General features: G+C 39.8%; 1 protein-coding gene across 5 annotated transcripts in view; it reads right to left on the bottom strand.

Moving 5' to 3' along the window:
• The window catches only part of ZNF131 (zinc finger protein 131), a 41,944-nt gene that overhangs the window by 17,976 nt on the left and 8,432 nt on the right, over nucleotides 1-15,536 (bottom strand). For all 5 annotated transcript variants that reach the window (XM_049863137.1, XM_049863168.1, XM_049863160.1 and 2 more), the window contains exon 4: nucleotides 13,733-13,877. In XM_049863137.1, the coding sequence (XP_049719094.1) occupies nucleotides 13,733-13,877 (145 nt within the window). The remainder of the gene's footprint in view (nucleotides 1-13,732; nucleotides 13,878-15,536) is intronic.

The raw sequence follows: 15,536 nt of genomic DNA, 5'->3' as shown, positions 1-15,536 counted from the left end.
TCTGGCCAGGGAGCTGTCTTCCATATTTCTTGGCACAGACGAGTGAACATTTCCAGGGCTACACCCACCTGTTGAAACATCTCAGCTGGTATTTCATCAATTCCTGAAGCCTTGTTTTTTGCCATTTCCTTCAGTGCCGCTTGGACTTCTTCCTTTAGTACCTTCGGTTTCTGATCGTATGCTACCTCCTGAAATGGTTAAACGTTGACCAATTCTTTTTGGTATACTGACTCTGTATTCCTTCCATCTTCTTTTGATGCTTTCTGTGTCATTTAATATTTTCCCTGTAGAATCCTTCAGTATTGCAACTCGAGGCCTGAATTTTTTCTTCAGTTCTTTCAGCTTTAAAAATGCCAAGCATGTTCTTCCCCTTTGGTTTTCCATATCCAGATCTTTGCACATGTCATTATAAAAGGGGGCGTAGCAGATTTAAACTTAATGCTGGTTCAGCAACCTGCATTCTCTTGTTGGACTGGTATGTTCTTAGATTGTAAGAAGGATGACTACTTGGCTGAATATACTGCTCACCAGATACACTTACACTGGTCCAAATAAGCTAAAGTAGGAAACATGACTGCTGGGTATTCTATTCCCCGTCAGATGGCTCTGGCCATGATTTGATCACCATTTCCCTTAACTTCACCAAAAAGTTCCTTGGTAAGACCAGGTGATGGCCAAGCTCCCCACCTCCCATACAAAGTACAAGATGTTTGCCCTATTACCACTTCCACAGCAAGGCTCAGTCCATGAGGCAAACAAACACCACTCAGCTGGCATTCAGGTGCTGCTGATGAACACGACAGACTGAACTGACTGCCCTCAGTCCCTCCAAAAACAAGGACTAGACTCAGTCACTCAAACTGAACTGGAAAAGGAGGAGGCCACACAGGCAACCTGTGTCCCTAACTGATGTAGGTCCCAATTTGGGGGCCCCAACAATCATAAACAATACTCTTTCCAAGCTACCGTATGTACTTCTGAGACTCTACTTGTTTAGAAGTTAGGTATTAACTTCCTTCCCTCCCAAAAACACAATGATTTGTACCTCAGGATTGGTTTTAAGAGATTAATAACTGATTCATTATTCATGCACACCCTGTAGACAGTTTTCCCTATAATGGTAGTCATCCAATTCAAAAAGGTAGTACAAAATTTGTCCCTGACTTAAGCCTATTTGATCACTGGCTTAGTTCTGGAAGGCATTCAGGTCGGCTTCAAAACACTGGCCAGAGAGAAACCAGATAACTGGGAGCTCCTAAAAATCAAACACCTATGCTCATCTAAAGACTTCACCAAAAGAGTAAAAAGACCACCTACAGACTGGGAAAGAATTTTCAGCTATGACATCTCCGACCAGCCCCTGATCTCTAAAATCTATATGATTCTGTCAAAACTCAACCACAAAAAGACAAACAACCCAATCAAGAAATGGGCAAAGGATATGAACACGCACTTCACTAAAGAAGATATTCAGGCAGCTAACAGATACATGAAAAAATGCTCTCGATCATTAGCCATTAGAGAAATGCAAATTAAAACTACGATGAGATTCCATCTCACTCCAACAAGACTGGCATTAATCCAAAAAACACAAAATAATAAATGTTGGAGAGGCTGCGGACAGATTGGAACTCTTATACACTGCTGGTGGGAAGGTAAAATGGTACAACCACTTTGGAAATCTATCTGGCGTTTTCTTAAAAAGTTAGAAATAGAACTACCATACAACCCAGAAATCCCACTCCTTGGAATATACCCCAGAGAAACAAGAGCCTTCACACAAACAGATATATGCACACCCATGTTTATTGCAGCTCTGTTTACAATAGCAAAAAGCTGGAAGCAACCAAGGTGTCCATCAATGGATGAATGGATAAATAAATTGTGGTATATTCACACAACGGAATGCTATGCATCGATAAAGAACAGTGACGAATCTGTGAAACATTTCATAACATGGAGGAACCTGGAAGGCATTATGCTGAGCGAAATTAGTCAGAGGCAAAAGGACAATTATTGTATAAGACCACTATTATAAGATCTTGAGAAATAGTATAAACTGAGAAGAACACATACTTTTGTGGTTACGAGGGGGGCAGGGAGGGAGGGTGGGAGAGGGTTTTTTACTGATTAATTAGTAGATAAGAACTGCTTTAGGTGAACGGAAGGACAATACTCAATACATGGAAGGTCAGCTCAACTGGACTGGACCAAAAGTAAAGAAGTTTCCGGGATAAATTGAATGCTTCAAAGGTCAGTGGAGCAAGGGCGGGGGTGGTTTGGAGACCATGGTTTAAGGGGACTTCTAAGTCAATTGGCAAAATGATTCTATTATGAAAACATTCTGCATCCCACTTTGAAATGTGGCGTCTGGGGTCTTAAATGCTAACAAGCGGCCATCTAAGATGCATCAGTTGGTCTCAACCCACCTGGATCAAAGGAGAATGGAGAACACCAAGGTCACACGGTAACTATGAGCCCAAGAGACAGAAAGGGCCACATGAACCAGAGACCTACATCATCCTGAGACCAGAAGAACTAGTTGGTGCCGGCCACAATCGATGACTGCCCTGACAGGGAGCACAACAGAGGACCCCTGAGGGAGCAGGAGATCAGTGGGATGCAGACCCCAAATTCTCATAAAAAGATCAGACTTAATGGTCTGACTGAGACTAGAGGAATCCCAGCAGTCATGGTCCCCAAACCTTCTGTTGGCCCAGGACAGGAACCATTCCCGAAGACAACTCATCAGACATGGAAGGGACTGGACAGTGGGTAGGAGAGAGATGCTGATGAAGAGTGAGCTATTTGTACCAGAAAGACCCTTGAGACTGTGTTGGCATCTCCTGTCTGGAGGGGGGATGGGAGTTGGAAGCTGGCAAAATTGTCACGAAAGGAGAGACTGGAAGGGCTGACTCATTAGGGGGAGAGCAAGTGGGAGTATGGAGTAAGGTGTATATAAACTTATATGTGACAGTCTGACTTGATTTGTAAACATTTACTTGAAGCTCAATAAAAGTTAAAAAAAAAAAAAAAACACTGGCTAGGGTTATTATGGATGACAGATGCCCCGTACTTCCACCCTGTGGGCCAATGCAGAGTTTGTACAATTGCTAATACGTCTTACTATACTTAGATCAATGCCTTGAGCTGTTAATAGTGGAAAAGTCAATACAAAAACTAAAGGAGAAAGCCACCTAGAGGTAGATCCTGATGTCTTATGGTATTTGTTCAGTTGGTTGAGTCCAGGACCTTAAGAGGAAAGGGGAAGTCAGGGTACACAGTTATTAAGGGTCAGTACTGTAGGGTGGCCTCGTTCTGCTGCTTGGAGTCCTGTTGATAGTAGTCTTAATTAAATCCAGTATGAGATAAAACAAATGGATTTGTTCCCAATCCCTGTTAGTCAGATTAATCAGAGTCGCTGAGTACTCATGGGAAAATTTATCAGAAGCCAAGATAATACAGAAACAAGGACAATGCTGAGTGACAACTCTCTCTGGATCTTATGTGTTCCTACACGTCTTGTGAACAAAGGTACTGATAATCTTTTATTCCAGACTACCTTTTCAAGGTCCTCTGTACAGCAAATAGACTGGGAAATTAGTAGTGTCTTCCTCCAGAGCAGAGGCCAGTTTTATTTATTGTCCATTATAATAAAGATAAGTCCCCCTCTGGGGAAAAGGTTGGGCAAGTTTGTTTGCAACTCTTTACAGAAGATTTGTTTCCTAAAGCTCAGGGTTCCTCAACTGTAACACAAGCCCACTGTGAGCACAGCACGCACCTGGGCCACTTTGTGTCACCTTGTGGGACTCTGGGGCAGGGAAAATCGATAGGAATATAAAGGTCATGCTGCTTGCTAGGTAGTAACAAAGTCCTTTCTTTCTGACTCAGGAGTCTGTCTTCTTCTAGCATCCATGAAACTGTGGCAAGCCAATTTATTAGCTTACAAACAGGGTAAAATCTCAGACCCTTCAGTTCTTGACAACCCAATTTAAGGAATGGGCAAAAGATCTGAACAGACACTTTACCAAAGAAAATAAACAGATAAACACGAAAAAATGCTCAACATAGTCACTAAAGAAACGCAAATTAAAACCGCCACACATCCAATAAAACCCAAAAAAAAACCCCAAACCCACTGCCGTCAAGTCGATTCTGACTCATAGCAACCCTAGAGGACAAAGTAGAACTGCCCCATGGAGTGTCCAAGGAGTGCCTGGTGGATTCCAACCGCCGACCTTTTGGTTAGCAGCTGTAGCACTTAACCACTATGCCACCAGGGTTTCCACGCATCCAACAGCACGGATAAAATGATAAAGACTGATTATGTCAAGTATTAGCAAGGATGTAGAGCAACTGGACTCTCATACACCGTAGGTTAGGATATAAAATGGCACAACCATTTTGGAAAACACTTTGGCAGTTTCTTAAAAGTTAAACATACATCTATTCCATTCCTAGGTATTTACTGAGAGAAACTGAAGCATATATATGTCCACACCAAGGCCCGCACATAATGTTTGTAGTCACTGTATCTGTAATAGCCAAAAATTAGAAACAACCGAAATGTCCATCAAATAGGCAAACAAATAAACAATTGTCATATATCTACACAATGGAACACCCACTGCTGTTGAGTCGATTTTGACTCAGTGACCCCATAAGGTTTCCAAGGCTGTAAATCTCTACGGAAGGAGACTGCCACATCTTTCTCCCACAGAGCCACTAGTGATTTTGAATCACCAACCTTTAGGTTAGCAGCCAACTGTTTTAGCCACTGCGCCACCAGGGTTCCTTTACACAATGGAATACTACTCAGCAAATAAAAGGAATTAGCTAACGGTACATTTAAAAAAAAAATTTTTTTTTTTACCACACATTTAGCAGTACAGATGAAATTTCAAAAATAATTATGGTGAGTGACAGAAATTAGACAAGTACATACCATATGATTAACACCTACGTAAAATTCTAAAAAACGCAAAATAATCTACAGAGACAGCACATCAGTGCTTGCCTGGCGAAGGGGACAGGGGTAGTGAGAGAGAAATGGATTACAAAAGGCCGTGAGGAAATTTAGGGGGTGATGGATATGCTCATTATCTTGATCATGGTAATGGTTTCACAGGTATATGTCAAAACGCATCAAATTGAATATTTTGAATATACACAGCTTAGTATACATCAATTATACCTTGTTAAAACTGTTAAAAAAAATAATAACTATAATCATATACCACCATATACCCATTGCTGCTGCTGCTGCTGTGTGCCACAGGGGTCAATTCTGACTCACAACCACTCTTCAGGACAGAGCAAACTGTCCCACTGGGTTTCCCAGGCTGTAATCCTTACAAGTGCAGACGGTCAGGTCTTTTCTCCTGCTGGTGGTAACCCGAACTCTTAACTACTGCACCACCCATGGCTCTCATATACCCACCCATTAGACTGCTTAAAGTAGGAGTCAACACACAGCCTTGCAAGCTATTTTCTGTACATAAACTTTTACCGGCACACAGCCACACTGGTCTATTTACATATTGCCTATGGCTGCACTGATGCTACAACAGCAGACCTGAGCAGCTGCAACAGATGTATGGCTCACAAGTGTAAAATATTATGTGGCTCTTTACGAAAATGTTTGCCAAGCCCCAGCCTAAATTTAAAAAAAAAAACACCTGACTAAGTGCTGGTGAGGATGTGGCAAAACTGGAACTCTCCTGCACTACAGGTGGGAATGTAAATGATACAACCACTTTTTTAAAAACTGTTTTCCAGCTATTCCACTCCTACGCAATTACTAAGAGAAATGAAAGCATATGTCTGCTCAAAGACTTATAAACAAATGTTCACAACAGCATTATTCCATTAGTAAAAAACCGGAAAACAACCTAAATGTCCATCAACTGATGACGGAGGCATAAACTGCTGTTGAAAACCCTATGGGGCAGTTCTCGCTGTACACACAAGGCCACCATTAATCAGAATCAACTCAACAGTAACTAACAACAAACCATACTATAGAATACTACTCTGCAATAAAAAGAACAAAACAGTAGTAATATCCACAACAACGCTGACAAATCTCTGTAACAATTTGGTAAGTGAAATTTAATTTATAGGAAATTCTAGACAAGCAAAACTACAGTGATAAAAATCAGATCAGTGGTTGCCTGGGGCTGGGGGGATCACTATCAACTATATATAAAGGGTTATAAGAAAACTTTTTAGGGTGATGGAAATGTCCCTATATTGTGACTGCAGTGATGGTGACAACAGTGTATATGATGACCAAATTCATCAAACTCTACACTTAAAATGGGTGAATTGCACTGTACGTAAATTATCCCCCAATAAGGCTGGGGAAGAAACATCCATAAGCAACTAAGAACACTGACTGCCATCAAGACGACTCTGACTCATAGCGACTCTACAGGACAGAGTCGAACTGCCCCATAGTTTCCAAGGAACACCTGGTGGGTTCCAACTGCCAACCTTCTGGTTAGCAGCCATAGCACTTAACCACTATGCCACCAGGGTTTCCAAGAGAGAACAGAAACCTTAAACAATGATGCAATTCTACCAAAGCAAAATAAGGCCCTAGCATTTTTTTTTCAATGTCACTGAAAAAGTGTACAGTATACTCCAAAAAAACCCTTCCATACAGCAAATGTGGTGACAGCATCTTTTGAATCTACACTGTTGCAGGAAGTAAGTTTACACAAAAATCAACTCAATATATAGTTGTCTTAACCAGTCCATTTAACCACAACTAAATTAATCTAATCCCAAATTGTTCAGCCTGTTAAGATCACGTATCTTCCATTCTCAGGTCCTATAAAGCTCGTGTTACTGCTTTCTAAGAGAAAATAAGATCATCCCTCTGATAACGGATAACTGCTCCATTAACATGAAATTAATGCCCCACACTGGAATGGTCCAATTCCACAATAACTTTCTGCTTTAGTATCAACTCCCTGTATAATCATTTTGGTATCAATAATGCAAATAACTGAACTGACATAGCTGAAACTAACTCAGGACTACTGCCTAGCCACTCAATTTAAAGAGGCTTCATTCACAGTGGTGAAGAGTTCGGCTGCTAGCCAAAAGGTCGGCAGTTCAAATCCACCAGCCACTTTTTGGAAACCCTACAGTGCAGTTCCACTCTGTCCTATAAAGTTGCTGTGAGTTGGAATAGACTCGATGGCAGTGGGTCTGGTTTTTTGGGTTCCAATTTTGAAAGAAATTAAAATATGAAAAAGATGTGCTTCTCGTAACAAAGAAGTTGTTTCTATTTTGTTTTTTCTAGCACACACACAGAAGCACACGGTAAATCATAAACTACTTCTTAACCAGCTTTCTTATGTTTGTTTATTTCTGAGTAAGACCTGGTAAACTCAGATCCCTGCCGCAAACAAGCATAATTAAAGAAAAGGTGCTGTTATCTCAACTGGTGAATAGATAAGCAAAATGTGATATACATGTACAAGGGAATATTACTCAGCTATAAAGAGGAATGAAATTTTGATGCATGTCACAACATGGATCAACCTAGAGAATATTACACTGAGCAAAGTAAGTCAGACACAAAAAGACAAATGCTGTATGACGTCACTCATGTGAAATAAGCATGTAGGAACCAAAAGTAAAAAGATGCTGTCTATAAGACATACACTTCAGGTTCTGTCTACAGAAGACACACTAATTTAGATTAAAAAAAAAATAATAAGTTGAAAGTAAAAGGATGCACATGCACACACACACACATTCAAGTAGCTATACTAATATCAGACAAAATAAAACCTCAAAACAAGAACCTGTACACCAATGTTCATTGCTGCACTTTTCACAATAGCCAAAAGGTGGAAATAAGAGAAATGTCCATCAACAGATGAATGGATAAAGAAATCTGGTATATATACATCATGGAATACTACTCAGCCATTAAGAAAAATAAAGTCCTGATACATGCCACAACATGGATGAACCCTGAGAACAGCACACTGAGTAAAATAAGTCACAACAGGACAAATATTATGTGATCTCACTTACATGAAATAAGTAAATATATAGAAACCAAAGATTACTGGTTACAGGGGTGGGAGGGAGTAGGAAAAGGGGCGGTTCTGCTTAGGGAGCACAGTTGGCCCTTCCTATCTGACGGTTCCACATCTGAAAATTCAACCAACCGCGGATCAAAAATATTTGGGGAGAAAAAACTTTGTCATTATTCCCTAAACAATGCACTATAACAACTATTTATGTCGCATTTACATTGTATTAGGTATTGTAAGTAATCTGAAGATGATTTAAAGCATACAGGAGGATGTGCGTAGCTTGTATGCAAATACTACACCATTTTATCCAAGGGACTTGAGCATCCTCGGATTTTGGTATCCATGGGGGTCCCGTGGATACTAAGGGACAGACGACTGAGTTTATGTTGATGGTGGCAGAATGATATGGAAAAGGATAGCAAAAACAGCTGCATAACTTAAAAAATGTAATCAATATCATTGAATTGTACATGTAGAAATTGTTGAGATGACATGTTTTGTTACGTTTATTTTCACCTACGGCTTCAAACCAGTTCAGTCGGGTTTGACCCGCTGCTGAGAATTTGCATTTCTACCCCAGATATGCTGAATCAACTTGCAGGGCCTCAAGCCAAATTAAACTGTTCAAAGCCCTGTTTTCACCACAATAAAAAAAAAAAACCTAGCAAACTGAATTTAGCAACACGTAGAAAAGGTTTATACATCGTACCAAGTGGGATTTATCCCAAGAATGCAAGGGTGGTTTAACATATAAAAATTAATCAGTGTAATACAATATATTATAGCATATTAATATCCCATGAAAGATAAAGATAATATCTCAATAGACACAGATAACCGAGTGTAAAATTAGTGGGTATAAATTAACCATGTCACCTACATTCTAGAATATACAAAACTAACTTTATCACTTAGAATTCATTTGAGTAAGTTTTTACTCTCGTTTTTTACTGATGTGCTTTGGGTTAGTCCCTGAAACTTACGAGTAACTCAAAATGCAACATACTAACACTAGAAAAAGGAGCCCTGGTGGCACAATCGCTAAAGCGCTAGGCTGCTACCAAAAGGTCAGCGGTTCCAACCCACCAGCTGCTCTGCAGTAAAAAAGATCTGGCAATCTGCTCCCGTAAAGATTACAGCCAAGGAAACCCCACGAGATAGTTCTACTCTGCCCTAAGAGTTACTGTGAGTCAGAATCAATTAGAAGGCACACACCACCACCACCACTAAAAAATTTACACATGCACACACACACCCAATGTGTGAGTGTATATAAATATCTGGATAATTCAAAATGGGTTTACTGAGCACCTACTATATGCCAGTCACTGTTCTAAACATCTTACAACAATAAATTAAGCCTCACGACAACCTAACTACTATCATATCCAGAATACAGATGAGGGAACTGAGGTATGAAATGAAGGGAGCTGCTAAGGTCCTCAGCCAATAAATGCTCCCCCACTAACCAAAGCACATAGTAAATAAACATCATTTTTATGCGCCATTTGATGCACACAACTAAAAAAAAAAAAAACTACTTGGTTCTGATTTGCTCAAGGTAGCTAGAATCTGAACCCAAGTTTATCTTAGCTTGAAGCCAAGGCTGGGTTTGATGCTGATCAGTGAAGCTATTGATTTTTGCAATATCCACTTATCTGTGGCTTTACGGGCAGTTGGATAGTCACATTTAATTCAAAGTGCAAGTTCCTTAAGAACTTCCATGATTTAAACTCACAAAATAAAAAACTAGTTTTCAAAGAAGTAAATGAAACACTGGAGAATGGCTCTTAGGATGCATAAATTTACAAATATTGTTTATATTTCATGCTTTTATATCTCCTAGCCTTCTTAATGGGTACACAATCCTAAATTACATCATGGTGGTGGTCTGACTTCTTAGGATCTGAAAAGTTAATTTGGGCATACATGTTTTAGTACTAGCTCCACCACTCAATAACAATCAAATGATACATTACAGGACATAAGGTATTAAATTAGAATGGTTACTCTTAAAGAAAGAAAACACTGGAGACCCCAAATCATTCAGTTTCTAGTACACATAAACACCACAATTCATATAATAATGACAAGATGGGGAATAGTTTTGCTTACCAACCGAAGTATTCCTGCCATTAAAAAAAAAAAAAAGTTCCAGAATTTATATTAAAGAATTTTTATAAAGTTAGGTGCTGTTAATATTTGCATAAAATGTAAACCCACGGTATGTAAAAACTAAAATGAAATGATTGCTCATTTTCTACCTAAAAGGATTTCATGTAGCACTAGGGTTATGCATACTATGCTATCACTCACACTGTACTACAATTGTCCCGCCTTTAAAATTTTAACATAAAAGACCAAAATGCAGTAAGATGATGGAAAGGCAACACAATAATCTATGGAGGAAAATAATTTAAGATTTTAAATTACACTTATACCAATCAATCCAAGCCCTTAAACCAATGTGGACCTTAGCTGTTGCAGTTACTAGAACTTCCCTTAGCCTGCTAAATATAGCATGATGTAGAATACATATGTATTGGTTTATGTGTTTGGAAAGGGAGGGATAGGTAAACAGATCTCTAAAACAGCAGCTGCTACTACTGAGTTATTTGATTTTCTTTCCAATCTTGAAACTGAATATTTCACCTTAGACTATAAAGCCATCCCCACTGTCAGGCTTCTTCCTCAATGATTCTAAACACATCCCCAATCCTGTCTGTCTGATACCAACAGCTGAGCGACCATGCGGGCTAACTGGCATCACTGAGCATATGCTGAAGCCCATAAGCCTTGAAAGCTGACATGCTCAATCTCTCACAGGATCCAGATGCCTGCTATATTTTCCCTTGATAAAGTGGAGGAAAAGACACTAAGTAACTATAATTGTAACCATGACCAGGTAGCCCCTACCAGTCTCAAACACTTCAATGCACCACTCCTCCCACCAAGATACAGGATTTGTTTCCCTTGCTCCTTGAATCTGGGCTAGCTCTGTGACTTGCTTTGACCAAGAGAATGCCACAGTAATGATGCTGGGTGATTTCTGGGCCTTGTTCTTATAAGACCTTGCAGCTTCCTTTTTCACACTCTTGGACTCTAGCTGCCAAGCTATCATGCTGGAAAAACCATGTCGAAGAAACGGAAGCACCTCAGCAATGATCAGTGCCAACTATCAGGCAACACCTGAGCTCCCAGCTCAGCACAGCCACATGAGTGACATCAGCCAGTAACAAGTGGAGCAGAACTGCCCAGTTAAGCCCAGTCAACCAACAGAATCTTAAAAAATAATACAGTGTTGATGTTTTAGGTCACTAAGTTTGGGGACAGTTATGCGGCAATAAATAACTAATAGACCTCTGCTGTTCTTCCCAGAGAAGCCTAAAATCTGCTGGGAAAATCCTCAGCTATAACTAGTGTATAATATAGCTGGTTTCACAAACAACTGAAGACCGTATTACACGTTGATTTACTGTGCTGTGTGCTGCTTAAATTTACTTACTGTGGAACATCAGTGGGAAATTTTAACTGTTGGGAAGGCATACGGTACAATGAAGAGTTTTAGACATGGGGTCAGATTTGGGTTTAAGTCCTAGCTCTATTACTTACCATCTATATGACTCCAAACAAGTCAACCTCCTTGAGCCTCAGGTTTCTATTCTGCAAACTAGAAATAATGATCTGGCAGACAGAAGGATCAAATAAGAGCATATGTGACAGTGGGTATAAATAATTTTTTTTTTATTGTATTATAAACCAAAAAACACACACACACACACACACACACACACAAAACCCACTGCCATCCAGTTGATCCCGCCTCATAGGGTTTGAAAGGCTGTTAAGTCTTTACGAAGCAGACTGCCACATTTTTCTCCTGTGGAGCAGATGGTGGGTTCAGACCTCCGACCTTCTGGTTAGCAGCCAAGCACTTAGCCACTGAGGCCCCAGCGTTCCTTACTTATTATCAACAGCCAATATGTAACACTGCAGGCTTCCTGTTTTAAAAGGAACTCTTCAGAGTATATTGTATGCCTATTTGGTTCAAGAAACAATGGAACGTTACTGTATTTATCCTGAAAGGCACTCATGTTGTAATTACTATTCAGAACCTCTGAAAGGCCTGCCTGAGGAAGTAACTGTACCCAGCTGTTCTCACCTTCATTTCCCAATGAATATATACGCATGAACTCAATGAGTTTCCAAACCCCAACCTAAGCCAGTGTTACAGAATAGGTTCTACTGTTCTGTCAAATTGCCAAAGACTTTCCCCTTGAGATACTAAGTAGCAAAGAGGCCACAGACAAAACTTTCCAGAAGGTTCTCATTCAAGATTTAATCAAAAAACTGATATGCTCCACCCACAATTTATTCCCTAGCCTGCCTCCATCTGGAGGAGGGACTGCCTTCTAATAGGGTATGTATCTTCAGTATACCACTATTTTGCTACCCATGTCTCAGCTCCCTATAGGACAGCATGATCCGGTCTTAATCAGCATGCATGGACGCAACCATCCATTCACAAATGTTTACGGAACATCTACTATGTGGCAGGTACTAAGCATCAGAAAATATAAACACACCAAGTTCTTGACAGAAAAGTTTAATCTTGAACTCTGTCATCAAACTAATTAAAAACTCATTAGGAGAAATATTATCTATGGATGATTACAGTTCAATTATTTCTTATAATTTTTTCTAAATTTCATCTTTCAATTAAACCACACCAGTGAGTTGGACTAAATCATTTTGCCCCATGTGAAACTGATTTTACCACACTGCGCTTTGGTGTCATGACAACGGCCTACACTGAGGGTCATTATAAGAAAGAGCATCAGCAGGCCATTACAGTAACAATAGTTCACATTTAGAACACTACATGCCAGATACTGCACTTAGCATTTTTTACACGCATTTAAAAGATCCTATATGTTCTCATTTTATAACCATGAATAACATATCTGACTACTTTTTTCTCTTCAACTACTCTTCTTTTCATTGTACTGGGTGTGAAAGAACTCAGGTTAGCCCATCTGGCAAGTAAACAGACCTAAATGGTACGCATTTTTGCTACCTTATTTCTAACTTCACCGTTATCTCCTTGCCCCAACCTGGTCTATTTATTTTATCTTCACCGATTTCCTCACTTTATTTTAAAGCAGTACTACATTAATCTTTGTAACCAAAAAACCAAGCCAATTGTCGTCAATTCCGACTCACAGTAACTCTACAGGACAGTAGAACTGCCCCATGGGGTTTCCAAGGAGCAGTTGGTGAATTTGAACTGCCGAGCTTTTGGTTAGCAGCCATAGCTCTTAATCACTATGCCAACAGGCTTCTCAAATCCTTCAAGTAAGACTTCGTAGAAACGATCAACTTAAATCCAACAAAAAGGTTTACAGGGATGCAGAGTACTACTCCTTAAAAGCTGTTAGGAGATTCTGCCTAGTCCTCATTTTATTAGATACAAAAGAAGCTACTTTACTTACTCTTATGACAGTTTTCACTTAAGAGCACGAAATCACGTGTGAGTGAAAGAATAATCAGTATCCAGAAGAATTTTTATAGATGCTTAAATATTCTTAATTCCAAAACGTCAGTTCTTCACTGCATGGTGAAAATGACTAAATATGGCTATATGCACTTTACTAAAGGAATAAAGTAATTACCTGACTTCAAGGGCTTTAATGGCTTCTAGCATTTGTAGAAATTCTGCTGCTTTCCACACATCATTGGCTTCCTCTTCTCCTTGTATCATTAACTTTGCTGTATACGTGAACTCAATTAAATGACGAAAGGCCATCTTACTGACACCTGTAAAGAAGATACACATTAACACTCATTCACACTGATTCAAAGCTTTTAACGCTCAGCAAAGACAAAGCTCAGTGCTTTTATTTTTCAAAGATTTCCTGGCAGAATTCTCACTAATAGTACAGTAATATCGTAGCGAAGTTCCAGCGCTAACAAACTAAGGCTTTTTCCAAAGGCTTTTACACAACAGTAAGATCTATCACCCAAATATATTTGTTGGTTAAGTATTACATGTCAAATATGCTATGTTTCCTGCCAGGCAGACTGCAGCTGTGTCAGTCTAGTGTCAAAATCCTCAGTGGTTCTCCAGAGCTGAGTAAATCAGGTGCAGTACCTCTCTGCCTTTATTTCAAGACCCCTTCACATTATTTTTCTATTTACCACCATTTTGCCTCTCAAATTTTAAACTACATCATAACCAAATTATTTATTATTCCTCAAACCTTGGACTTTCTAACAGCTTCCCTCCCTTTATTAACCATTACTCTCCTTTCTGAATGCTTAAATCACTTTACATCTGGTTGTACAAATCCTATCATTTTTTAAGTCTCCACTATAATGCCACATCTTCAAGAAACATTTACTACTTCCTCCAGGCTGCGCTCTGTACCTGTCCTATTACAATTCGTGGACTCCTCTTGAGGAAAATTATTTTTTCTCTTTAAGTTCACCTCATAGTACTCAACACTGTGCTTCATGAAAAGCAGGTACACAAAGTAGGAATAAATGGGAAAATTACAGAATGCTGCCCCCTTGAGCTTCTTCCTAAGCATTGCTGTCAGGGCAAAGAGGTTAAGTGTAAGAAATCGGTTGCCCTTGAGTCAATTACAACTCACAGGGACCCTATAGGACAGAGCAGAACTGCCCCACAAAAGGTTGGCCTGTGGATTTTGCTCACCTTTTGATCAGCAGCCCAATACTAAACCACTGCACTCACTACCAGGGCTCCAAGACATATCTCAGAGCCCTGGTGGCACAGTGGTTAAGAGCTCAGGCTGCTAACCAAGAGGTCAGTAGTTCGAATCCACCAGCCACTCCTTGGGAAGCTGTCCTGTAAGAGCACCATGAGTAGGAATCAACTTGACCGCAAGGGATGTATATCTATATGAATCCAGGTGCTTCCTACGTGGCTGGCCCAACACTGTCCTAGGAAAATCTCAGTGGCCTGACTAGCTAACATGAAACAAACTCATTAACACCTGCCCAGGTAAGCAAAGCAGTGGTAGATGATGCATGGTTTCAAAAATATTTTACTCTCTATCAGAACTAATTTGGGAACTTATAAATCTCAGTCCATTTTCTCATCAACAGGAGTGTGCAGAAGGATACGACTTTTTTAAGAGAGTCTCTAAGAAAAGTGTTAATATGAATACCTTAACCTGAATCTTCACCCTGACAGCAATGCTTAGAAAGATGCAAAAGGGAGCAGCATTCTGGAATTTCTCCAGTCTTGGCAAATTCCCAAATTGATGGAAAACTCCTACTTACAAAAATGAATGAACATGGACTTGGATGTTCTGTCCTCAATACTAGGGGATAAAGTTTCTGGACATGACAGTAAAGCAGCTATTAGAGAGAAACTAGGAGCTTACTGACCTGTGGTTTCAGGAGGGGGAGGAAAAAAATGCATTTAGAAAATTGTAGGTTCAGAATAGGAGG

The sequence above is a fragment of the Elephas maximus genome, chromosome 2, assembly GCF_024166365.1.
Source record: "Elephas maximus indicus isolate mEleMax1 chromosome 2, mEleMax1 primary haplotype, whole genome shotgun sequence".
Classification (NCBI taxonomy): Eukaryota; Metazoa; Chordata; class Mammalia; order Proboscidea; family Elephantidae; genus Elephas; species Elephas maximus.
This window is presented reverse-complemented; position numbering and strand designations above follow the sequence as displayed.